This window comes from Bombina bombina, chromosome 4, assembly GCF_027579735.1.
Source record: "Bombina bombina isolate aBomBom1 chromosome 4, aBomBom1.pri, whole genome shotgun sequence".
NCBI classification, from domain to species: domain Eukaryota; kingdom Metazoa; phylum Chordata; class Amphibia; order Anura; family Bombinatoridae; genus Bombina; species Bombina bombina.
Genome location: NC_069502.1, coordinates 116,284,933 through 116,312,224, shown reverse-complemented (window position 1 = coordinate 116,312,224; position 27,292 = coordinate 116,284,933). Strand labels below are relative to the sequence as shown.

Genomic DNA, 27,292 nt, shown 5'->3' with positions numbered 1-27,292 from the left:
TTGATCACTAAGGGCTAGAATATGAGTGGAACGCTAACAGTTATGCATGAGCGATAAGGGCTTTATCGCGGGTGTTTGCTTATGTCAAGTTTTTCGCTAGTATTACAAGTTGAAAGTAAAAGTGATCGCTTGAGTTCAATTGAAGTTAATGCAAAGAACATTGGGATGTTAAATATTAATATTTTTAAATAGGGTTAGCGCACTTGAGACTATGATATCGGGTTTGCGAGCGAGTAGTTTTTATCCAGCTTTTTTGCCTTATTGACTTTTATGGGGAATACGTTATCAAGCGCACAATATTGTAAGTTTGGCTTTTTACACTTGTCGGGTTAGTGCGCAAGCAAAAACAGTTTACTTTCAATTTGTAATATGAGCGCAACCAGGGGCGTGAAAAAAGCTTACTTATAGCACAGTTAACGCTCGAGCAAGAACATTAAATAATGCTCCACTTGTAATCTTGTCCTAAATCTAAAGTGGCAGACGAGTGACTAAATGTAAATAAAGTGAAGTAATTTGTTCTATATGACAATGCACTTCACATACATCTGTGCAGTTTTAGATTTACACTAAAATAGATGTGCAGAAAGCTGTAAAAATAATTGACAACCCTGCTATTATGAATTGTGGCTCAGTGGTTCAAAAACATCTGTGGAATGCACTGACATCCTTATGCTCATGCGCATTTTGAAGGGTCTGAAAATCTGATAGGAGTTATAGAAATTATTACTCCCGCTTTCCGCACGATCGCTGTGACGTCAGGAGCACAAGTGTACTCAATCGGTAGGAAAATCTGACAGTGTTTTTCTGTGAGATTTTCTCATTAGCGCATTTATAGTTTTGGGGTAGAAATATCTGACAGGGAAATAGTATACACGTTTTTACCAAGCAGTGGATAGCTTTCCTGGTTAAGGCAATCCTCAGTAATATGAGATGGTATGGTTGATCTCTGCGTTAACTCGTCCACTTGATATGTGGATTGCCTTTACCAGGAAAGATATTCAGTAGGAGGAACCAACAGTGATATCAGATCCCATGCACTGTTTCCAGGAGAAGAGTAAAGTGGTTTGCACTTTTACTGTAGTTTAACATATATACTGCTTGGTAAATCCGTGTGTTCTATTTCCCGTCAGATATTCCTACCCCAATACTACGCATGCGCTAATGGGAAAAACTCACAGAACAACACTGTCAGATTTTCCTACCAAAAGGCAATGATTCCCCTGGGGGGAAAGCTGTGATTGGAGGAAGCCGGATTAGTCATTGCTGACGTGTGAAGAGAGGATCTCCGTGCGGGGGAAGCTGCTCCGGCTGTGAAGAGAAGAAAGGTAAGTTTATAAACAAAACGGCTGCTTTCTAAACTTTGATGAATGAAAGTGCCCCTGTTTTTAATAGTATTAAAAAAAAAACGGGCTTTCATTCATCAAAGTTTACCTTCACTTTAATAATAGAAGTATGTTGGAAACTTTGTATGCTCGGCCTGAGTCATAAAAGAAACATTTTGGGTTTCATGTGCCTTTAAAAACAACTGCATAGTTACTCTCAAAATCATACAATCCTTTATAACACACAAAGGGGTGTTATACGCTGTCGGCATTTAACTTTCACAAGAAATGCTTGTGCAATGCCGCCCCTGCACATTCGCGGCCGCTAGCAGGGGGTGTCAATCATCCCGATCGTATCTTACGACCGCTGCTTCTTAACTTATGTTTCCGGCGGAACATCGGAAACATGGGGCGGAGAAAGCAGCATCCGTTTCTTATTAAAGGGACAGTCTAGTCAAAATTAAACTTTCATGATTCAGATAGGGCATGCAATTTTAAACAACTTTCCAATTAACTTCTATTATCTAATTTGCTCAATTCTTTAGATATCCTTTGTTGAAGAAATAGCAATGCACATGTGTGAGCCAATCACACAAGGCCTTTATGTGCAGCAACCAATCAGCAGCTACTGAGCATATCTAGATATGCTTTTCAGCAAGTGATATCAAGAGAATGAAGCAAATTAGATAATAGAAGTAAATTAGAAAGTTGTTTAAAATGACATGCTCTTTCTAAATCACGAAAGAAAAAAATTGGGTTTCATGTCCCTTTAAATCTCCCCCAAAGGCTTTAGCTTGAACATTTATACTATTTGGGTAATTTTATTCTGGATATGAAATCTCACAAAATATAACATCATAGCTCCACCTAAGACCATCTGAAAAATGGTTGCCTAAGTGATTCCCATATTTGTTTAGTCCATGACATTTTAAATGGTTTACACTTCTTGCCTTGTTTTTAGGAACTGCAACTTCCAATTCAACCTGCAGTATATATACAATTCAAGCAAACGAGACACTCTGTCCAGCAGACAAATCTGAAAATGTTGCAACTTATAAATGTGAGTTTCAAGGAATATACGGAGCAAAGGCCTCTAAAGTGATATCTGTAACATATATACGAAAAGGTAAGTACTGATCTTCAAAGGCTTACATTTTTTTAAATGGATAAAATAATCCCTAAATCACATACAAGTTTATATACAATATATACGTATAATTATGCTTTATTCTGCATTAAAGAATTTAGGCCTCTTTTTCTGGGACATATGTATCAAATTAATAATTCTGATAGAAATGGAAAATCAATCTACAAGTTACATTATATCTATAGATAATTAATAGACTCAACGAGTTAGATTATTAGAACAAATTCTAAGGTGATTATACTCATATGTTTACTTTATTATGTTCACATTTTATTTGTACCTATTGTCAAACATCATAATGGTTCTAATTCTATTTTAACAGTACTCACAAAAATGGAGCATAATTAATTTCTTCATTTAATCCCAGAGGTTTGAGTGATTTTAAATTGAAAATCCATTTACATTCCAACTGTAAAAGTTTTTTGTCTAAATCACCCCCTCTACCCTTAAAATCCACTGCTTCTAAGCCTCTAAATCTCAACAATTTTTTATTACTTTGATGGCAATCTAGAAAGTGTCTTGCTACTGCACTTGTTTTTATGTTTACATTTTTGATGTCCCTTTTGTGCTCCTTGATGAGTTCCCGTAGTTCCCTATAGGTTTTGCCTATGTAATACATCGGGCACTTACAGAATAACGTATACTATTCCTTCACTTCCACAGGAGATATGTCCTTCGATCTTATGTAAATTACCATATTTGTCAGTAAATTTACTGTCTGTTTGCATATTTTGACAAACTGAACAGTGGCTACATTTGTAGTTACCATTCCTATCTCTCCATTTTTCCAACCAAGTCAGTTTAGATTTATGGCTGAAATGGCTTCTTACCAGTTTATCCTTCAAATTGTTTGCTTTCCTGGCTGTTAGGGAGGGTTTATCTCCTATAATTTCAGATAGAGATGGTTCTCCTTGTAATATGTGCCAATGTTCTTATTTCTTTCCATTTATTTTGGTAATTAGTTATAAATCTTACTGGGCTTAAATTTGGTGAATTATTCTCATTACCTTTGTACAGTAGATCCTCTCTTGTTTTTATGGTTATAGGCTGTTTTTAGGGTTTTGTTAGGGTATCCTCTGTCTCTGAATCTATTTTTTAACTCCCTGGCTTGGAATTTTCGTTTCTTTCTAAATTTAATTGCATCCTGTACTTTTCTTATTTCCATTTTAACTAAACCTAGTTGTTTCTCATATTCCTCATTTTCTTTCCATGTATTTAAATTGTCTTTTATTACTTTTAACTCTGTATTAATCTTAATTTGTTTTCTTCTATCATCAATTTCATCCATTTTTGTGAGCATTCACTTGCATATTCTTCCCATTTTTTCCTAAAATCTTCTAAGAGTGGTTCATTTAAATTGGAGCCTAGTTTTTTCCTAATTCTGAGACCTCTAGGTATCATTTCTGATTCTAGCTATTTGCTCAAACTAGAGATTTCCCATTTCAGTCTCTGTTCCCTTAATAATTTCTTTATATAATCCTTAAATGTTTTGTATATGCTTGTATTTTCTGTAGTTAGAGATACTACAGTTCCCCCTACTGTTGGTATTGAAAATGTATAATTTACATAATAATCCCACTCATTCTCATTCAATTCAGCCATGTTACAAAATTCAATTATAAATCACCTGTAGTCTTAGCTATGACTAGGGATGGGCGAATGTGTAAATTTTCGAATTTCGAATGTAGAACGAATGTTATTACCGAAATTCGAATTCTAAATCCGAATGTTGATAAGAACGAATATTCTTAAAAATTTGAAAATCGAATGTTATTTACAGTTTTCGAATGTCAATTTCGAATTCTAATGTTTATAATTATATCGAATGTCCACATTCGAAATTTCGAATTTAACATTCTATTTAACAAATACTGTTCAGAAGTTCAATAGTTCATGTGGTAGGGCAGGAATCTAGTAAATTGATACATAAATAGATACAAATATATCATTTCGAATGTTTCCATATAGAATATTGCATAATTCGAATATTACATTTAAAGAAAAAGCATTAGAAATACTATTACAATCTAAATTCAAACTTTTCGAATTCGAATACACGTATTGCATAATTCGAATATTACATTTAAAGAAAAAGCATTAGAAATACTATTACAATCTAAATTCAAATTTTTCGAATTCGAATATTGCATAATTCGAATATTACATTTAAAGAAAAAGCATTAGAAATACTATTACAATCTAAATTCGAATTTTTTGAATTCGAATATTGCATAATTCGAATATTACATTTGAAGAAAAAGCATTAGAAATACTATTACAATCTAAATTCGAATTTTTCGAAAAGAATATTTTCGAATGTAATCGTAAAATTTGAAACCGAACATTCGAAAATCGAATGTTAGAATGTTATGTAAACATTCGAAATTCGATTCGAACGAATGTGTTAAAATTCGTGTCGTTTTTCGAATGTTGCGAAACATTCGCCCATCCCTAGCTATGACTTCAATGAGATGGTCTCAAAAATCTGAATATCTAAATGTGTGCACGATATCAGAAAGGCTTCTACTGAAGACAAAGATAATTAATAAAGTATTATATATCAGCACTACATTTCTTATATTGTCTCCCAAAAGTAAACGGAGTATGGGGTACTCCCCAAAATCACACCCTCTACCTGTGCACGGAGAGTTAAACAATTAATTACTATGTATAAGAAAAAAGTAACTCTTAAGCCAGCACAATGGGATTGACTAAATTGAAAAGCCAAATTCCTAACCTTCCCCAGAGACACAGGCAGACAACAGATGCAATATATATATCAATTTATCATCAATCAAATTGTAGCAACAATAAGTGTACAAAATATATAAATCTAATGTGGCAACAAATATATGTATGTATACAACTGAAAGTTCCATATAATATGGAGAGTCATGAAAGATTAACCCTTATAGAGGCCTCTATTCCAGGGTGTTTGTAAACAACTTAATCCTGGTATCCAGATTGAAACATCAAATGTTCCATAATTAGGTCTCCAAAAGCGAGCATCCTGCAGTTTTTTGGAAATATATATAGGTAAAATCTTGTGCAGATACAATTGAAGTTTAACAGGTGTATTGAGCAATTCCGCTGTATCGCAACAGCTCAGCAGCTATATTGGCATCTTTAGAAAGTTACCTAAGATCGACTTAGGGTTAAGACTACCAATTGTGCTCTATCCAGGTGGTAAATCACCATAGAACTAGCTGATGAGCTGTTGTCCGTTCCTGGTAGAGCGCTTATCTCTTTGTATGCAAATTAATATGACCCTGGGGAAGTCTCCCAATGGGTGATGGGGGAAACCAGACGTGGACTCCTTGCCCAGTGTGCTTAGAGGAATGTGGCTGCACCTCACTGACGAGGCCCACAATAGGCCAAAATGTACATCTGAGGTCGCTTCTTGGGCCATTGGCTGGGAACAAGTGCAGTTTTCTGTGCTTGGTCTTGGTTGAAAGATTTGCTGCCTGGAGACCTGCTCCTTCGGCCTGGGGTCCTTTCCCTTTGGGGTTTGGGCTCCTGCTGCTATTGGGGGGTGGCTACTCCTTAGGTGTAGAGCAACTGGGTAGTAGGGCCGTCCCCTTGGCCTTGTGGCAACGTCCCTGGACCTCAGCCACATGCCGCTTTTGGGGGGGCGCTCTGAAATCCAGCCTAAAGAGGCAACAGGACAATTATGGCTACCAATGTGCCAAACGTTCCCCATACACTTCGGGTGTTGATTTCTGAGGACTTCCGAGAGAAGATTGGTTTGGCTCATGTCCAGCAGGTTGTTTTGGAGGGTGTTTTGAAGATGCCAAGAGCAAGTTTGCATTGTGTTCAGTCTTTCCTTTCAAGAGGGATTTTTGATGTGGCTTTCACCGATGAGCATCATTTACAGACTTGCTATCAATGGACTATTGATATGGCTGCTGCTCCAGAGTTGGTGGGCATGAAATTTGTTGCCTGTGTGCAGAGGGAGAGAAGAATCCCAGTGACAGACAGTACATATGTACAACTCTTGGGTTACTGATGTGGAAATTCGTCTGTTTCTTTGTCGCTACTTTGATGATGTTCAATGAGGTAGCAAGCTATAGAATCATTTTGGGACTTTCAATGGAAAGCGCAGGTTCTGGGTGTGGTTTGTGCCAGATTAATTAGGTATTGGTGGAAAGAAACACCCTCCACAGACTTTCGCCATTGGTGGAAATAGAGGTTTCCTATACTATGATGACATGCCTCTGTCATCATAGTATAGGAAACCTCTATGTGGATCTTGCTACATAGAGGTGGATCTTGCTACATCTAATGTGATAGCTGCTTCCATTGTTCTTGAAGCCCTGTTGTCCAATTCTGTGGATGATTCTGTTGCTGTTCCTGGGACAGATCATTTTTCCTTCACTGAGTCATCTTGTGATCCTGCTCCTGATGCTGTTCTTGGTGAAGGGGAGAACATTGATTGGTCTGCTGTTGTGTCCTCTGGTTCTGAGGAGGATATGGACACTGCAGGGAAAAAATCTGCCTCCAAGCGGAAAAAAGGTGCGTATTCTGATGGATTGGAGAGTCCTGATTTAGATCTTCCAGTAGTTAAGAGTGCAGATCCAGATACTGCAAGTGATGCTGACTCTTTAATTTCAGAGTTTCCTTCTGTCTCTACTAAAGACGTTCCCTCTGACTCAAGCCAGTGTATAGGTGACTTTTCTGATGCCTCTTCTGTTGGCTATCTAGATAAAAGAGATGTGAACCAACTTGCTGAAGTTACTGGTTATGAGGCTGGCAAGGGGGAGCCTAGGAGGTCGGAACATCACAGAGGCAGATTTAAAGGATCTCCTTTGAGTCCTAAGAAAAAGAAAGGAAAGAAGAAGTCCTGATGTTAATTGTTTTTTTTGTTTTTATTTAATATATTTTTGTGATGTTTCTGACCATTTATTCCCTTAATGTCAGGTGTATGAAAACTATAGCAAGGAGAGCTGCAATTTTTAAGTTATTATCTGTATGTTCTGCTAATATTTTTTATTTGCAGAAATGTGGTCTCTCTGAACATCCTAAATGTGCTGACTGGGAATATGGCCCTAAAGTATGGTCTTGTTCTTCTGATAGGAATGGGGGGGGTGGGAGTTTTGTTTAAGGGGTTTTGTTTTTCTATCCTTAATGTAGTTCATATTGTCCCAGGTCGGGTTCTTTTGGTTAGTTTTAATTTTTGTGGAACTGTTTTTCATTTGTTTAATGTATATGCTTCTCCAAATAGGGTAGAGCGTTTGCTTAATTTTTAAACATTAAAGTTTTTTCTGCCAGGTCGAGAGCCAACTTTTTTGGTTGGGAATTTTAATTGTATTAAAATGTATAAGAAGAGGGACAGAGAGGGTGGGAGTGATTGTAATGTGGATAGCTCAGTGAAGTTTTTAGTTGATCTGCTTAAATCTTCCAGTTTGAAGGATGCCTTCAGTGCCTTCAGATCTGTTTCATTTTCAGGGGAGGGTTTTACTTTCTTTAGTGATAGTGGTGGGATAAAATCTCGAATTGATTTTTGTTTTTTGTTGATGATTTTTCTTTAAAGCGTGCAAGGTGAATTGTGATTTGAAGATCAAGTATGGTAAGGGTGTTTGGAAACTGAATGTGGATTTGTTAGAAGATGAGAAGATTAAGTGTCAGTTTGTTTGGATGTATGAAAGGTGGTGTGAAAGAAAGTGTGATTTTAGTAATGTGCTTATGTGGTGGGAATGGTTGAAGGTGGAAATAAAGAGGTTTTTTATTAAGAAAGGCTGTGAGAAAGCTAGAATAGAAAGGGAGTTGTATGATAAATGGTATCTGAGGTTGTTGTATTTGTATGAATTGAGAAATTGTGGTATTGATGTGCATGAGGAAATTGCTGAAGCAAGAAAGATAATTAAAAAGTGTATGCATGAAAAAGGAAAGAAAATTGTTTTTATGGCAAGATTAGAGAAAATGGAAAAGGATGAGTCTTATAGTAAATATTTTTTTTAAGAAAGCTTTTGAAGGAAAGACTGGTTTTATTAGTGTTTTTGATAAGGTTGAGTGTGAAATTAATGGTACGGATGGTGTTTTGCGTGAAGTTCATGAGTTTTATACTGAGCTGTATAAAGAAAAGACAAGAGATGTTTTATTGGAAAAGGAGTTGTTGGAAGACATTGAGGTTAAGTTGGAAAAAGATGATAATGATTTGTTAGAAAGGGATCTAAGTTTGGATGAGATTGCAGAGGTTGTTAGGAGTTTTAAGAATGGGAAGGTACCTGGTTGTGATGGTTTGCCTGTTGAATTTTATACTTGTTTTTGGAATTTGATTGGGGTGGATATGTTAAATGTTTGTAAGTTTGTTTTGAGAATGAATGTTTTGCCTGTTTCAATGAGGAAAGGTTTGATTGTTTTGTTATTTAAAAAGGGTGATAAGAGAGATTTGAGGAATTGGAGGCCGATTTTGGTGTTGAATGTTGACTATAAGGTTATTGCAAAAGTGCTGGCAAATAGAATATGTGGAGTGATTGTTAAGGTTGTGGGTGAAAAGCAAGTGTATGCTGTTCCTGGGAGTCAGATTTCTGAAGGTTTGTTGTTACTACGTGATGTACTGTGGTATGTGAGGGAGAGGATGAGGTCTGTTGCTATTGTGGATTTTGAAAAAGCGTATGATAGGGTAGTGCATGATTTTAAGTTTCATGTTTTAGAACGTTTAGGTTTTTCTGGTAAGATTATTGGATGGTTTAAATGTTTGTATTGTGATATTGTGAGTCAAGTTCAGGTTAATGTTTTTTTTACTGAGGAATTTTGTGTTAAATCTGGAGTGCGTCAAGGATGTCCTTTGTCTCCTGTGTTATTTGATTTGTGTCATTGAGCCATTGTTAACTAGTTTGAGGAAGGATAAATTAGTTAGAGGTGTGAGTGTTCCTGGCAGTAATGGAAGGTGTTTAAAAGTGATTGGGTATATGGATGATGTGAGTGTGGTATGTGAGACTCAGGCTGGTTTGAGGAGGGTGAAAACTTTGGTTGAATGTTTTTGTATGGCAAGTGGTTTCAGAGTTAATTGGAATAAGTGTAAAGTTAAAGTTTTTGGTAATGATAGGGAGATTGATTCATTTGGATGGCCTGTGACTGACGGTGCAATTGAGGTGTTGGGTGTGAAATTTGATGTGGTTTTGAAAGGCTTGGAAAGTTGGGAGAATGTTTTTGATAAAGTGAGTAGAAAACTTCAGTTTTGGTCTTTAAGGACTTTATCTTTGGAAGGAAAAATGTTAGTTATTAAATCGGTTTTGATCCCTATTATGTTATATTTGGCGTTAGTTTGTCCGCCTTCTGAATAGGATTTTTCAGAGAATTTTGAGAGTGTTGTTTTCTTTTGTCTTGAGTTCTGGTATGGAGCGTTTGAAAAGAGATGTTGTTGTTAAGAGTAAGAATGTTGGTGGTAAGGGTTTTCCAAATGATTTTTGGCTGTGAAATATGTTAGTAGGTGTGTGGTTCTGAGTGGTAAGGATAGAATGGCTGGTTGTATGGTAAAAGATGCTTGCGGAAATGTTTTAAAACAATATGGTTTGTTTGAGATTGATATAAAGAAACCAGTATGTTTTGCTGTTCAGTGGTTTTATGTAAGGGTGGAATGTTGGATTAAAACATATGGTTTGGAGAATGTTAGTAGGGAGATGTGGTGTGCAAACAGAATGGTGTTGAAAATGTTGGAGAGGAAGGAAGGTCTTGAGTTGATTGGGGGTTTGAATGAGAATGAATGTGTGTTGGTATGGAAAAATGTGTGTAATAAGTATTTGATGAATAGGCAGAAAAATATTAGTTGGATGAGTGTGCATAAGTGTTTGCCGACAAGGGATTTTCAGAGAGTGCATCATTTAGTGGCTTCAGAAGTGTGTCCTAGAGATGGTTGTTGTCAAAGCGAGAGTGTTATTAATTTGTTTTGGAATTGTGAGTATGCTAAGGATGTTTGGAGAAGTTTGAAAAGGATGATTAAGGGTCTGACTGGAGTGCAGTTTTTTACTTTTAATATGATGATGTATGGTTTGTGTGGAAGTGGTGTGGAAAAGGAGAAAGCAAGATTGATATGGTTGTTGGCATGTTGTGTGAAGGAGGTGTTGTGGGATGTGCATAATATTTTGATTTTTAAGAAAGAGGTAGTTACTGTAGGTAATTGTGTGGGTATGATCCGTGGGAAGTTGTTTTTGTATTTTTCTTTTGATAGGAGGCGATATGGGGAATTAGATTCTGAAGGCATCTGGAAAACAAAGAAGTGGAAGGATTGGATTATTTAGTTTATAGGGTTTTTTTCTCCAGTTTGTTTTTGTCTGTATTTGAAATATGTTTAATTTTATTCTGTGTGATTATTTAAGTTTTATGTTTGCATTTTGATTTTTTTCTGATGACAAAAGTTTGGGTTAATATTTCAGTTGTTTTGTAACAAGAGATATTTTGTTTGCATTTGCTATTATGATTTTATTTTGTATATATGCATATATGATTATTTTTCTAATAAAAGAATTACGAAACGATCATCTGGGTTTGTCATGTTCCTTGTTCAGAGGAAAATTACCTGGTATTTCGGGGCTGGACTGACCTTACTTGGCGGGATCAGACTGATATACTGCAGGAAAGTTTTCCTCAGTGAAAAGCACACTGGTTTAAAAGAGGCTGCTTACAGGTGGTAAATCGCCATAGTACTAGATGATGAGCTGTTGTTTGTTCCTGGTAGAGCACTTCTCTCTTTGTATACAATCCAAGTATGTCCGCACCTCCCCTTCAATGGACATCAGAGTAAAAAAAGTATCTTATTATTGTGCACAATTAAAATGCAAAAAAAGCCATACAGTGCCAGTCAAAAGTTTTCGATCACCTTTGGAGATAGGAAATTAATTGATAACATGTATATATATATATATATATATATATATATATATATATATATATATGTGCGTGTGTAGTAGCAGAGATGTGCACTCTCACTTCTGTGTCATCTGCCAGGGTGCAAGTAGGTAATAATAGCAATGAAAGAAACTTGCACTCACTGGTACATTTAAACAATCTTTACTGTGACAAAGTAACGTTTCAGGGATAAGGTCTGAGGAAGGGGATATATTATCCCTGAAACGTTACTTTTGTCACAGTAAAGATTGTTGAAATGAACCAGTGAGTGCAAGTTTCTTTCATTGCTATATATATATATATATATATATATATATTTTATTTATTTTTTTATTATTATTATTTTTATTTTTTTTGCTTAGAGAGTATACTTCCATGTGTGCTATTATACCATTGGAGCACCTTATTAGTGTGTTTTTCAGTTATTTGGGACCAATAACCAATGGGGCCAGTAAAGATGCCTAATTTTGTTTTGATAAAAATTTCACTAAAAGGCATATTTTTTTGTCTTCAGCAAAAGTTATAATGCAGCAAAGTCAACAAGTCTCAGTAAATCAACAGCTCACTCTTGTCTGCCAAAGTGATGTACTCAACATTAAGAGGTTTGAGTGGAGAAAAGACAGCAATGATAATATTATAAGCACCCAAAATCCAGTAATTGAAAATGGAAGTACTGTTTCTCGACTTGTTATAGCTTCTGCCACCATATATTGGTCAGGTGAGTTTCATATAAAGTTATAAATAAGATATTTTTATTTCTGTCCCTTAAAGGGACAGTTTACTCAAAAATGTTCTCCCCTTTAATTTGTTCCCAATGATCCACTTTACCTGCTGGAGTGTATCAAATTGTTTACAAGTAGCTCCTTTACCCTTATATTGGCATTTTAAATTGTTAATTTAGCATGTGGTATCCCCACCTATTCTGAAAGTTTGTGGCCGCGCGTACCAGCTATAGATAAGCTTTGTAAACACAGCCAGCAGAAGAAATTACACTCCCAGTGTGATAAAGCAGAGTGAAGGTAATAAAATGTTGATTTTCCATTGTTCTCTCAAAGTACTGGTGATTGTTTTAAGGACAGATATAAGATAAAGAAGCAGGTATGTGTGCACAATGTGATACAGTAATGAGATCTGATTATACCTACAAGCTCAACCTATTTTATTAGGCTGTGGCTTCAAAACACAAAATCAGTGCTTTAATATACAGAAATAAACCTTAAAAAGCTCATTTTCATAATTTTTTTACTCTGCAGTTGGTAAAAAAAGCAATTGTAAACACATTAAGGGAAAAACTTTTTTACAGTATACTGTCCCTTTAAGCGTAGAAGTTTAGAATTAATCTGTTCAGCACCTCTCAATAGAGTTTGCCAAGTGTGACCCAACATGAAAATTAAATAAATAAATGAGAGTTAGGTATAATTAAGAAAATAGGTCAGACATGGGGACGCCATAAATGTCCATAAAACCAATTATATATAGTTTTGCACTCATCACTTCTTATGGCAATTATTAACACACTCCATCCTTGGAACCCCTCCTTCCACTGGTCCCATTTATAAAACCATAGTCCCAATATACAATGAAATGCAACTTAAAGGGACATAATACTTATATGCTAAATCACTTGAAACTGATGCAGTATAACTGTAAAAAGCTGACAGGAAAATATCACCTGAGCATCTCTATGTAAAAAAGGAAGATATTTTACCTCACAATCTCCTCAGCTCAGCAGAGTAAGTTCTGTGTAAAAAGTTATACTCAGCTGCAGCCCAGCTGCAGGTAAAAAAAAAAAAAAAATGAAGAAATGAACAGCAGCCAATCAGCATCAGCAGTGCTGAGGTCATGAACTCTTTTACTGTGCTCTCATGAGATTTCCCTTAACTCTCATGAGATTTCATTGTAAACTTCCTTGCACTGAATAGGGAAATAAGATGAGTGTGCACGTAAGCTCGCTCCTTCCGCTGTCCCGTGACAGACATACTGATTTGCTGCTTAGAAGTCCTTTACAATGGGATGTGGCTAATGAGAAATTTTTGAGGTAAAATATCTTTCTTTTTTACATAGAGATGTTCAGGTGATATTTTCTAGTCATCTTTTTACCGCTATACTGCATCACTTTTATGTGTTTAAACATTTGGGTATCATGGCCCTTTAATGGAGGAATATAATACTAAGATAGGTGGCGCCCTCTAGTGAGTTAAAATATAAATGAGTAAAAATAAGTGTGATAGTAACAATGTCTACTATTACAGTATGCACAGTCATGTGTTCAAAGTGAAGTCTTTAAAAGTTCATAGTATATCCAAGCCCTAGCTGCTCTGTGTGGGAGGTACGGTCCAACTCGCAAAGTCAGCAATCTGTAAATTAAAAACATAACATAACAGGGGCGCCACATGGCCTAGCATAGTCAAATGAAAAGTGTTGATAAAATATGATAGATGCACTCACATGTGATGTAGCATCAAAAAGGGTAGGTGCAAACCTCTCGTAGGGGATGATAAACTATGAGCATATAGCTATAAGTGTAAGATCAATAACTTAATTTATTTAAAACATTTAAAAACAAGCAACATGTTTCACAGATTCATTATTCAACATGAAAAAAAATATTTTGTTTCATCCTAGATTAGTATCTGGAATCATATGATACAACAAAATCTTGACAAAATTATTATTTTTGTTAACTTAACAGCTAAACTAGTAGCTAGTGCTAGTGCTACAAGCCAACTGCAGCACACACATACACACACACACACACATATATATATATATATATATATATATATATATATATATATATATATATATATATACAGCTATTTTATTTTTTATGGGGTCATGGTTGGTGAAGAACAAAAGTGAAGTTTACATACTTCTTGTCTGAAACTGCAAATAATCAATTGACAATGAAAATGGATATAGATATTGAAGTTTGTGAATTTTAACCTAAATCTGAACTTTTAAACCATTTCCCATCTGCAGAAAACCCTTTTCTTGCTGTTAGAATAACCATTTTAAAGGCATGAACAAAGGAACTAATTAGTACCTTTGTTTACTCATTAGAGGGTAACATTATTTTTTTTATTTTTTTGCTGCAAAGAACACAACAAAATTAGTGATATTTTTTGTATTTGTCAGAATCGAAAGCACTTACTAATGTCATATTAAAAGGGATAGGAAAGTCAAACTAGACTTGCATGATTCAGATAGAGCATGTCATTTTAAGACACTTTTAAATTAACTTCTATTTTCAAATGTGCTTCGTTCTCTTAGTATCCCTTGTTAAAAAATGAATACGCACATATCATACACTAGTGGGAGCTGCTGCTAATTGGTGCCTGCACAAATTTGTCTTTTGTGATTGGCTAAATAGATATTTTCAGCTTCATGTCAGTAGTGCAATGCTATTCCTTCAGCAATGGATAACAAGAGAATGAAGAAAATTTGATAATAGAATTAAATTGGAAAGTTGTTTAAAATCGTATGTTCTATCTGAATCATAAAATAAAATTTTGGGGTTTACAGTGGTGGATGTAGACTACCACCTTGTTAAAGTTTTGCTTGAGAGGAGACGTGTCTATTGGTATTGGTATAACCCTGGATATGAATTAATGTCTTGGCAGAATAATAGAATAAATCGCTAATGTTCAAAGTTGTATTGCACAACATCAAGCTGTAAACTAAGAACAATGAACAAAACGTTTAATTAAGGAGTGATTTCACAATGTATGTTATTGATTGAATTGTCATTACAGCACTTTTGTACGCAAATATGATGACTTTCGACTCCTGTAAACAGTTTATATCTGTTAAGCCTTTATTATGTTCATTCAATAAAGCCTTTAAAAAAAAAAATTAAAAAAAGAAATTGGGGTTTACTATCCCTTTAAACATGCTCAAAAATGTTAGAATCTCTTTGATCAATTTCTTCTTCGTTTTTGACACCAGAATTACGACTAGTAACAATTGAGCCCCCTTACTGTGTTTCAAGTGACTTGTTATACCAGCTGCAGTGTATAAAATGTATGAGAAATTACTCCTTTAGATTTATTTTTGTGTTCAGCTGCAGGTTTATAAAAAATAAACAACAGCCAATCAGCATCAGCAGTGTGGAGTCAATTGTGTTACCCATTACAGTGCTCAATTTCCACAAATAGTACAAATTATCAAAAAACATTTCCACATACTAGAAGCGGACGATAAACTTACTGATGTAGTAAAACGGGGATTGAGATGTAGTTCCCAAAAAAGTTAAACCTTAGGATCAATCTTATCTCCTACATAATTAAAGCAACAAGCATGTACCCCTAGCACTTGGATGACCAGCATAGGGATTTATGATTGCAGCCATCGCAAATGCAGACCATGTTAATATCTGGATAGAACTAAATCTTTCAGCTCACACGTTACAGGATACATTTTTCCTATACAAACGTGTATGAACTGTATGTCTACCCAAGTTATTTACATGTTGAAATGTGTATCATGTGGAGTTCAATATATTGGAGATATCATCCAGAGATATCAAGTCTAGGATTCGGAAGCATCTATCCACAATTGGCCAAGGAAAATCAGCCACCCCCCTTGTGCGGCACTTTGTTGAAAAACACAATGGCAAAATTGATACCCTGAAGTGGTGTGCCATTGAGAAAATAAAGATTCCAAAGAGGGGGGGAGATGTTGAAAAACTTTTGGTCAAGAGAGAGATTTTATGGATGTTCAGACTCCAAACGAGATATCCTGAGGGTCTGAACTCCAGATATGATCTCATCAATTATTGGGAATGATATACTGAGTCTTTTATAAATATTACTCATTAACACACAAAGTACTACAAACATGAGCAACAATTCAGCATTGAATGTATAAAAATACCAACCAAGCAAGTGTATATTTTAACTTTAGATGTTAAATACCAAATTTTGTAATAAATATTAAACTTACATACAGTGCATATTGGATAATTGTATATAGTTAGCATTCCTTTATATATTTATTACATTTTATAAGTAGTATCAGTATATTTATTTTAGAATGTATTCTACTTACTAACAGATGGGTCATTTACCTAAACACAGCAGTCACAGATGATTATGTTTAGGGGGATGCACTCCTTTTAGACCAATCATTGTGATTTACAGTGTTCTTAAGTATGGGAATGTGTTCACAAGACAGGCTATGAAAACGGCATAACGCCGAAACGCGTAAGCGGCTTGTGCTGCGTATCTGTTCCTACCTTTTTCATGGGTGGCTGTGTGTCGTCGTTTTTTTAAAATGGATCAATAAATGTTATTTTTTATATATATATATATATATATATATATATATATATATATATATATATATATATATATATATATAGAGTGAGTCTTTTTTCTTATGTTTTGATAATTGTTAGTTTAAACTTTTAAGCTTTTTTTAATTTGACAGGTAAGTTTTAATTTAATTTAAGATAGGGAAATTGTAATTTTAATATAAAGTTAGGGGGGCGTTAGGTTTAGGGGTTACTAGTTTAATTAGTTTATTGCAATGTGGGGGGCTTTCGGTTTAGAGGTTAATAGTTTAATTTAGTATATTTTGTTGTGGGGGGCTTGCGGTTTAGGGGTTAATAGATTTATTATAGTGGCGGCGGTGTCGGGAGTGGCAGATTAGGGGTTAATAACTTTATTTAGGTGTCGGCAATGTTGGGGGCGGCAGATTAGGGGTGTTTAGACGTGGTTTTTATGTTAGGGTTTAAACGTAACTTTTTTCCCCATAGACATCAATGGGGCTACTTACGGAGCTTTTCATTCCGCGATCGCAGGTGTTAGCTTTTTTTCTAACACATTCTCCCGAATTGATGTCTATGGGGAAAGCGTGCACGAGCATGTCAAAACAGCGCTTGTATTTTGTGCAGTATGGAGCTCAACGCAACCATATCGCATGCACAAGCCGGCTGTTTGAAAACTCGTAATGGCAGCGATATGGAGGGGGAAATAAAGCAACTTTTGTTGCGTTCGATAAATACCGTCTAACGCGCATAACTTGTAATCTACCTGATTGTTAATTGATAACATAATTGAACATTATATTTATTACCCGTAATTGTTATTTTGATTATGTAATTTATGTTTGAAACACCACAAATGCATTAAACTGTTTAATATTTTAATTGAATGCTTTTCAGGTATCTACTTCTGCACCATCTATCAAAAAAATATTAGCAGCATTGGAAATGTGAGCGTAGAAGTTGTACCTCTGCCATTTGCTGAGTCTATTGAAATCGACCCTGTAGAAACTATTGTGAAATGTGACGCTTCGCTAACACTAAGCTGTTGCTTTAATGCTCCGAATCCCAGTGATTTTACTTTGAAATTCATTTCAGATATAATCCAAACGCAACAGAATGGTAAGTATTCCAAGTAGAAACCATCTGTAATCAGTATTTTCGGGCTGGACTGACCTTGTTAGGATCAGACTGATATACTTCAGGTAAGTTCTCCTCTGGAAAAGCACAACTAGGCTAAAAGCGGCTGCTCCCGGGTGCTATATCACCACAGAACAAGCTATTGAGCTGTTGTTCGTTCCTGGTTGAGAGCATATCTTTCTGTTTGGAATCAATATTGATTAAGTAGTTTTGTTTTCCTGAAGTGGGCAGGCTGATAGCCCATGGGGCACTTGGGCAAATAAAAAAAATAATAATTTGTATATATAATGTTTTTTTTTACTTTTGTATCCTTATCAAAATCTAGGAGAAAGGCAAACAAAAATAGGATTCACCCACATGAGTTGCATAAATAAATACATAAATACAGGAGTGCAGATATATCTAGCTGTAAAAATGACATAGGGATCCATAAGATGCAAGATAGACAATTATGACATCTTCCGTCCCCTAATCCACCATCCACCTACATTAAATATAAGTATTAACTCTTAAACCCCCATCCCCCCACATCGCAAAAGTATATAAACTGTTAACCCCTAAACCGCCATCCCTCACATTGCAAACTAAATAAGTAAATTATATTTTTTTATTTAATTTATGAGTATTTTAATAGGGGTTAAGTAAGGGGGTGTTAGGTTAGGCGGTTTAGTTATTAGTTTATTACTTTGCAATGTGGAGGGATGGCAGTTTATGGGTTAATAGTTTATGTAGTTTGCGATGTGGATGGATGGTGGTTTAGTGGTTAATTCTTATATTTAGTGTTTGCAATGTGGGGGGATGGTGGTTTAGGGGTTAAAGTGTAGTTTATTGGTGTAAATGTACTTTGTAATGTATTTTTGTAGTGTTTTGTGAAAAATTTTAGTATGGATTGATGCGGAAAGGACTATTGCGCTAGTGCAATGGCGATTTTTCCTGACTTGTAATATCAACGGAAGAAAAATGGATCGCAAAATCACTGTTGCACTAGCGCAAAGTCTGTTGCACATCACTTGTAATCTTGCCCTAAATTGGCTCCTCCAAATAAAACAAGTGGAAGAGGCAGCGTGACAATTGAAAAACAATTGCAGGAAACAAGGTATTAATATATTCAGAACATTTCCACTCTCCGCTGGTATTTAATTTTTAAAGAAAAGTCTTGTAATCACAAGAGGTCAGATAATGAGTGGAGCGCTATTTATCACTGCTGCTTGCACACTAACTCCGCTAGAAGTAAACTTTTTGTGAGTGTCGGATAGCGTTCATATTACAAGTTGAAAGTAAGACATTTTTGCGAGTGCGCTAACCCAATAAGTGCAAAAAGTCAAACTTCAAATATTGCCACCTCATTATCGTATTCCCCCATAGACTTTAATGGAGCAAGAAAAGTGGGAAAAAAACCTAACACCTTACTCGCACATAAAACCGGTCGCATTTTCTCAAGTGCACTAACCCGACATAAAAATATGAGTATTTCCCATTCCAATGTTCTTCACATGGCAGAATATGTTCTATTTATTAAATATATATATATATATATAGATACATACACACACACACATATATATATATATATATATATATATATATATATATATACACAGTATATACTGTATATATATATATATATATATATATATATTATTATTATTATTTTTAAGGAAAACATACACTTTGCAGCCACTTTATTAGGTACAGCCCTGCTGTGTACACAAATAGTTAGTTCCGCTACATTGCACATCACGTGGCCACAATTTTGGTATAAATGCAGCAGAACAACCTTCCTACTATCAGTTAAGCATTCAAACCGCAGCAAGAATGGGGAAGAGCAGTGAACTAATGGACTTTGAACGTGGCATGATATTAGGTGCAAGACTTGCTGGATGAAATGTATCTGAAACAGAAGTACTCCTGAACTTTTCACGTACCACAGTTTCAAGGGTGTATCGAGAATGGCGCAATGAACAAAAAACATCCAGTCAGCGGCAATCCGGCGGAAGAAAAACGCTTGTTGATGAGAGAGGTCAGAGGAGGAGGGCTAGACTTGTGCAAGCAAACAGACAGGCCACAATTTCGCGGATGGGCTACAACAGTCGTCAGCCACGTCGGGTGCCGTTGTTATCAGAGAAGAACAAGAGAGCACGCCTTCTATGGGCATATCCCCCTATTTATAGAATATTGGAATTAAATATTTACATATATATTGCATTAAAATGCTTTTATATGTTTTTATCTACTTTACTGCAAAGGGCTCCAATGCACTTATAGATATGTCTATATATGTGTACAAATGCTTTTGTGTTTATATGTGTATATATGTCTGTAAGTACATAAATACATATGTACACACACACACACACACATATATATATGAGGTTGCGGTAATCATTCTAGCGTAAATTGCAATTGTGTTTATGATTTTACATTTGCTTTCAACTTGTAATATGAATTCTGCTTCTGAAGGGGGCAAACAGCCGTGATAAACCCGATATCGCTTTCGCGTAACTGTATATATACATTAACACTTACAATAAATATTTATTTGCAGGTAAAATGGACAATGTAATCAGCAATGTAATTTCGGAAGATGCTACATGTTTCACCATGAACTTGACAGTCACCTGTGATGATACAGCAGTTTTACCTGCAATATCTGTAACCTGCAGGATATATAACAAACTGAATGCTAGTGTTATCAGTAATAATATGATCATAAAGCGTTGGAAAGGTAAGGAAATATTTTATTCACTTTTCCAACAGTCAGCAATCTAAAGCCAGTGTACATGTTTGTGAGTGTAGTTCTGGATAAATCACTTTTTCCTACTTTGCAGAAATTGTAAACGACAAATTAATAAAAGTGTCCGGATAAATAAGGAACAAATGCTTCTATCCTAAGACTTTAAGGGACAGTAAAGTCAAAATTAATCTTTTACGAATCAGTTACCAAAGCACCAATTTAAACCTATCTTCTGCTGATGAGAGTCCATAAAGTCAGAACAGTTGTCCAGAAGTAGTTTGGTTTTTGCTGCACGTATACCTTAAAGGGGATTTGCTGTGGTTGAACACAGTATTGATTTACATATCTTCCCCAGAGTTCTCTGGTGCATTAATAACAATTGGCTAGATTACGAGTTTTGCGTTAAGGTAAAAAAACAGCGTTATCAGGTCCTAACGCTGCTTTTTTACACCCGTTGGTATTACGAATCTTGCAGGTATAGGTGTACTGCACACTTTTTTGGCCTGAATGCAAAGCAACTTACGTAAATTTCATAAAGGCTTTTTTCAATGGGACTTGCATAGCATCGGTATTACGAGTTTGTCCTGGGAGGCCAAAAAGTGAGCGGTACAGCCTATACCGCAAGATTCGTAACTCAATCTAAAGTCAGTAGTTATGAGTTTTACACTACAAAGCTGTAGCATAAAACTCATAACTAAAGTGTTAAAAAGTACACTAACACCCATAAACTACCTATTAACCCCGCATCGCAAACACTATAATAAAATATTAACCCCTAATTTGCCGCTCCCGATATCGCCACCACTATAATAAACATATTAACCCCTGAACCGCCTCACTCCCGCCTCGCAAACACTAGTTAAATATTATTAACCCCTAATCTGCCGCCCCTAACATTGCCGCCACCTACATTATACTTATTAACCCCTAATCTGCTGCTCCGGACATCGCCGCCACCTACATTATACCTATTAACCCCTAATCTGCTGCACCCAACATCGTCGCCACCTACCTACATTTATTAACCCCTAATCTGCCGTCCCCAACGTCGCCGCCACTATTCTAAATTTATTAACCCTTTAAACCTAAGTCTAACCCTAACACCCCTTAACTTAAATATAATTTAAATAAATCTAAATAAAATTAATATCATTAACTAAATTATTCCTATTTAAAACGAAATACATACCTGTAAAATAAACCCTAAGCTAGCTACAATATAAATAATAGTTACATTGTAGCTAGCTTAGGGTTTATTTTTATTTTACAGGAAAGTTTGTATTTATTTTAACTAGGTAGAATAGTTACTAAATAGTTATTAACTATTTACTAACTACCTAGCTAAAATAAATACAAATTTACCTGTAAAATAAAACCTAACCTAAGTTACACTAACACCTAACACTACACTACAATTAAATAACTTACCTAAATGAAATACAATGAAATAAATCAAATACAATTAGATAAATTACAACAAAAAAAACACTAAATTACAGAAAATAAAAAACAAATTACAAGATCTTTAAACTAATTACACCTAGTCTAATAGCCTTATCAAAATAAAAAAATCCCACCCAAAATAAAAAAAATCCCTAGCCTAACCTAAACTACCAATAGCGCTTAAAAGGGCCTTTTGCGGGGCATTGCCCCCAAGAAATCAGCTCTTTTACCTGAAAAAAATATACACACAACCCCCCCAACAGTAAAACCCACCACCCATACAAACAAACCACCCAAATAAAACCCTAACTAAAAAAAACTAAGCTCCCTATTGCCCTGAAAAGGGCATTTGGATGGGTATTGCCCTTAAAAGGGCATTTAGCTCTATTGCAGCCCAAAGCCCTAACCTAAAAATAAAACTCACCCAATACACCCTTAAAAAATCCTAACACTAACCCCCGAAGATTCACTTACCGGGAGAAGTCTTCATCCAAGCGGCAAGATGTCCTCAACGAAGCCGGCAGAAGTGGTCCTCCAGACGGGCAGAAGTCTTCATCCAGACAGCATCTTCTATCTTCATCCTTCCGACGCGGAGCGGCTCCATCTTCAAGACATCCGGCGCAAAGCATCCTCTTCCAATGACGACTACCCGACTAATGAAGGTATCTTTAAGTGACGTCATCCAAGATGGCATTCCTTAGATTCCAATTGGCTGATAGAATTCTATCCGCCAATCGGAATTAAGGTTGAAAAAATCCTATTGGCTCATACAATCAGCCAATAGGATTGAACTCGCATTTTATTGTCAGTTCCAATCAGCCGGATGTCTTGAAGATGGAGCCGCTCCACGTCGGAAGGATGAAGATAGAAGATGCTGTCTGGATGAAGACTTCTGCCCATCTGGAGGACCACTTATGCCGGCTTTGTTGAGGACATCTTGCCTCTTGGATGAAGACTTCTCCCGGTAAGTGAATCTTCGGGGGTTAGTGTTAGGATTTTTTAAGGGTGTATTGGGTGGGTTTAAGTTTTAGATTAGGGTTTGGGCAGCAATAGATCTAAATGCCGTTTTAAGGGCAATGCCCATCCAAATGCCCTTTTCAGGGCAATGGGGAGCTTAGGTTTTTTAGTTAGGATTTTATTTGGGGGGTTGGTTGTGTGGGTGGTGGGTTTTACTGTTGTGGGGGTTGTTTGTGTTTTTTTACAGGTAAAAGAGCTGATTTCTTTGGGGCAATGCCCCGCAAAAGGCCCTTTTAAGGGCTATTGGTAGTTTAGTTTAGGCTAGGGGTTTTTTTTTTTTTTGGGGGGGGGCTTTTTTATTTTCATAGGGCTATTAGATTAGGTGTAATTAGTTTAAATATCTGATAATTTGTTTTTTATTTTGTGTAATTTAGTGTTTGTTTTTTTTGTAATTTAGGTAATTGTATTTAAATAATTTTATTTATTTAATTGTAGTTTAAGGTTAGGTGTTAGTGTAACTTAGGTTAGGTTTTATTTTACAGGTAAATTTGTATTTATTTTAACTAGGTAGTTAGTAAATAGTTAATAACTATTTAGTAACGATTCTACCTAGTTAAAATAAATACAAACTTGCCTGTAAAATAAAAATAAACCCTAAGCTAGATACAATGTAACTATTATTTATATTGTAGCTAGCTTAGGGTTTATAGGAATAATTTAGGTAATGTTTAGGTATGTAATTTAAAACTTAAATGCTCTGAATCATTAGGGTTTAAACACACAGATAAAGTCCCACTAAGCAGATCATGGCTAGTAAGCCAATCAGGAAGGACAGTTGCACATAGCGCTGCAGAATCTGTTGGTGCTCTACAAATAACTGATCATGACAATAATAATAATAATAATAATAACTGCCAATCACTGGCTTGCAGCTCTGAAGCAAGACTTTTATATGTGTTTAAGCCATTTAAACACAATAATACAAAACATACATGCTCTAACAAATTAGAGCATGCCATTTTTACTTTGGAATGTCCCTTAAAGGGTTATGAAACAGTGCTTCTTTAGTAAAAACAAATATTCTAATCTAAATCAAAGTAAACATAAGAAACAGATTGTGTAAAAAGAAATTGTAAAACAATATACTTTTTTTTGTGTGCAAAATGAGCACTTAGAAATTCTCAATGTAGCCCCTACCATCAGGGAGATGAGACAGCTGGCATGTTTTAAACTTAAAGGGACACTAAACCCAAACATTTTCTTTCATGATTCAGGTAGAGAATAGAATTTTAAATAACATTCCAATTGAATTCTATTATCTAATTTGCTTCATTCTTTAGATATCCTTTGTTAAAGAAATAGCAATGCACATGTGTGAGCTAATCACACGAGGCATCTATGTGCATCTACCAATCAGCAGCCATATCTAGATATGCTTTTCAGCAAAGAATATCAAGAGAATGAAGCTAATTAGATAATAGAAGTACATTAGAAAGTTGTTTAAAATCACATGCTCTTTCTAAATCATGAAAAAAAAATGTTGGGTTTCATGTCCCTTTAAGATGCAATCTGCCTCTTCTGGGCATGGGCAAATCTGACTGCCTGTTTCTGTTGCATTCACTAAGCACTAAGCCACTCTAGAAGATTTATGACAAGCTAGATACACCTTCCTGTAGATACCCCAGCCCCTTGTGGGATTGTGACGGTCAGTAATGAACCATGCAAAAACAAGAAAAGCTAGAATCCTTATAAAATGATAAATAATACTTAATGCAATGATTTCTATTAAGTATAATCCACTACTTAGTGTTTATTTTTTATTACAACAATAAAACTGTTTATATCCTTTTAAAGATGAATGAGCTTTTTATCACACCCCACTTGTTCTATCAGTATCTTTAAATACATGATCAAATACTGGATATTTTTGACCATTTTAAGGGAATAGTCTAGTCAAAATTAAACTTTCAGGATGCAGATAGAGCAGGCAATTTTAAGCATATTTCTAATTTACTCCTATTATCAGTTTTTCTTTGTTCTCTTGGTATCTTTATTTGAATGTAAGCTTAGGAGCCAGACTATTTTTGGTTCAGAATCTGGGTAGCGCTTGCTGATTGGTGGCTACATTTAGACACCATTCAGAAAGCGCTACCCAGGTGCTGAACCAAAAATGGGCCGGCTTCTATGCTTACATTCTTGCTTTTTCAAATAAAGATACCAAGAGAACGAAGAAAAATTGATAATAGGAGTAAATTAGAAAGTTGCTTAAAATTGAATGCTCAAGCTGAATCATAAAAGTTTAATTTTGACTAGACTATTCATTTAACTGAAATAGCAGAAATAGTTAGTTAACATCTATCTAACAATATCTGTTCAAATATATTTTTATTTCACACATAGGGAATCCTCAAGCACAGACTTGTAAAGAGGATAAAGACCTTCCAGAGATTCCCTCTGGTGAGAAAATTATAATATTGTGTAACAAAGAGAATCCAACTTTGACGGGAAACATTACCTACAACTGTAAAAATGGTGAATGGGTCAAGGAACAGGATTGTTTTCCTGTTGTTGTTCTTTATCAATTTGCAGAAATTAAGGTAACATTATCTATTTTATCTATTAATCAAAATAAAGAGCCTGTAAACACTAAACATTGTCTATACCAAAGCAGCATTACATCAGTGCATTTCAAATGTAGAGGTTGATCAAATTGTTTTCAATGTTTGGCTTAAAGGGACAGTCAACTCAAATTGTTTCATTGTTTAAAAAGATAGCTAATCCCTTTATTACCCATTCCCCAGTCTTGCATAACCAACAAAGTTATATTAATATACTTTTTACCTCTATGATTACCTTGTATCTAAGCCTCTTCTGACAGTCCCATGATCACATGACTTTATTTATTATCTATTCACTTGCATTTAAGCCAATTAGTGCAACCCACAGGTGTGAGCACAATGTTATCTATATGGTATACATGAACTAGCACACCCCTGGTGTGAAAAGCTAATAAAAAGTGTGTGATAAGAGGCTTACAAACAGGCAGAAATGTAGAGGTTTAAAGTTATAAAGTATATTAATATAACAATGTTGGTTGTGCAAAGCTGGGAAATGGGTAGTAATGGTGTTTTTTTGTGTTGACCCATTAAATAACATGGTACAAATAACTTACAATATTGTGTGCATGTTTTTAAAAGTGATCACAATACCTCATAACTTCAGCCATTAAAAACCCTTATTCGTGTTTTTTGGGGGTTTTTTAAAAAAAAAAAAGGAACTCAAGAAAATCCTTTTTTCCGTTGTTAAGTTATTAATAACAGAATATTTTAATGTAAGGAAAATTAAAATTACTAATACAGTGGCCCTCGATCAGCACAATCAATTACATTCCAGATGTTTTGTTTCTACAGTGTGTAATAAAAATAAGTGACATGGGTTAAATTGAAATTAACTTTTTTGTTCCAAAATCATAGTGATATGTGCTAATAATTAATAAAGCCATTTAAACAGGGCTATTATGGGTATAGTAGGAATGGATTTCATATCCCTTGACCCTTTGAGTGCTAACGAGGGCACTGAGCCGTCACAAATTTCCTAGTCAGGTGCTGACGACGGCTCCGAGCCATCGCTAGCACTCACCCACCTTGAAGGCAATCTTGGGGCTCCCATCGACAGGCGATCGGGCCTGTATAGTGTCAGGCATCACTGGGGCTTTCTGTTTTGCGCTGTGACGTCACGCACAATGACGTGATGACGTCACCGCGCAACTTTATTTAAAATTTACAATGCAATACAATGCTTAGAAGCTTGTATCACAGGCATCTAAGCAGCTACAAACCGTCAAGACCCACCGTTGGAAAGGTAATCACCTAACCTTTTCTAACGGTATATGTCTTGGGGATCTGGAAAAAAAGTGAAAAAATATATATTTAAAGGGACAGTCTAGTCAAAATTAAACTTTCATTATTCAGATAGGACATGTAATTTTAAACAACTTTCCAATTTACTTTTATCATCAAATTTGCTTTTTTCTCTTGGTATTCTTAGTTGAAACTAAACCTAGGCAGACTCAGATGCTAATTTCGAAGCCCTTGAGGGCTGCCTCTAATCGCATGCTTTTTAAATTGTTTTTCACAACAAAAGACTTGATAGTACACGTGGGCCATATAGATAACACTGTGTTCAGGCACAGAAAGTTATTTAAGATTTAGCACAACACAATTGCTAACTGCAAGTCAATAGATAACAAATAATCACAGTCATGTGATCAGGGGGCTGTCAGAAGGTTCTTAGATACAAGGTAATCACAGAGGTAAAAAGTATATTAATATAACTGTGCTGGTTATGCAAAACTGGGGAATGGGTAATAAAGGGATTATCTATCTTTTAAAACAATAACAATTCTATTGTAGACTGTCCCTTTAAAAATAGTAAAA

The 27,292-nt window shown here is 35.4% G+C and overlaps 1 protein-coding gene across 5 annotated transcripts in view; it reads left to right on the top strand.

The window, feature by feature from the left end:
- The window catches only part of LOC128655986 (adhesion G protein-coupled receptor F5-like), a 206,526-nt gene that overhangs the window by 128,936 nt on the left and 50,298 nt on the right, over positions 1–27,292 (top strand). For all 5 annotated transcript variants that reach the window (XM_053709610.1, XM_053709608.1, XM_053709609.1 and 2 more), the window contains 5 exons: positions 2,284–2,448; positions 11,831–12,034; positions 17,483–17,704; positions 20,268–20,447; positions 25,257–25,453. In XM_053709610.1, coding sequence (XP_053565585.1) covers positions 2,284–2,448; positions 11,831–12,034; positions 17,483–17,704; positions 20,268–20,447; positions 25,257–25,453 — 968 coding nt within the window. The remainder of the gene's footprint in view (positions 1–2,283; positions 2,449–11,830; positions 12,035–17,482; positions 17,705–20,267; positions 20,448–25,256; positions 25,454–27,292) is intronic.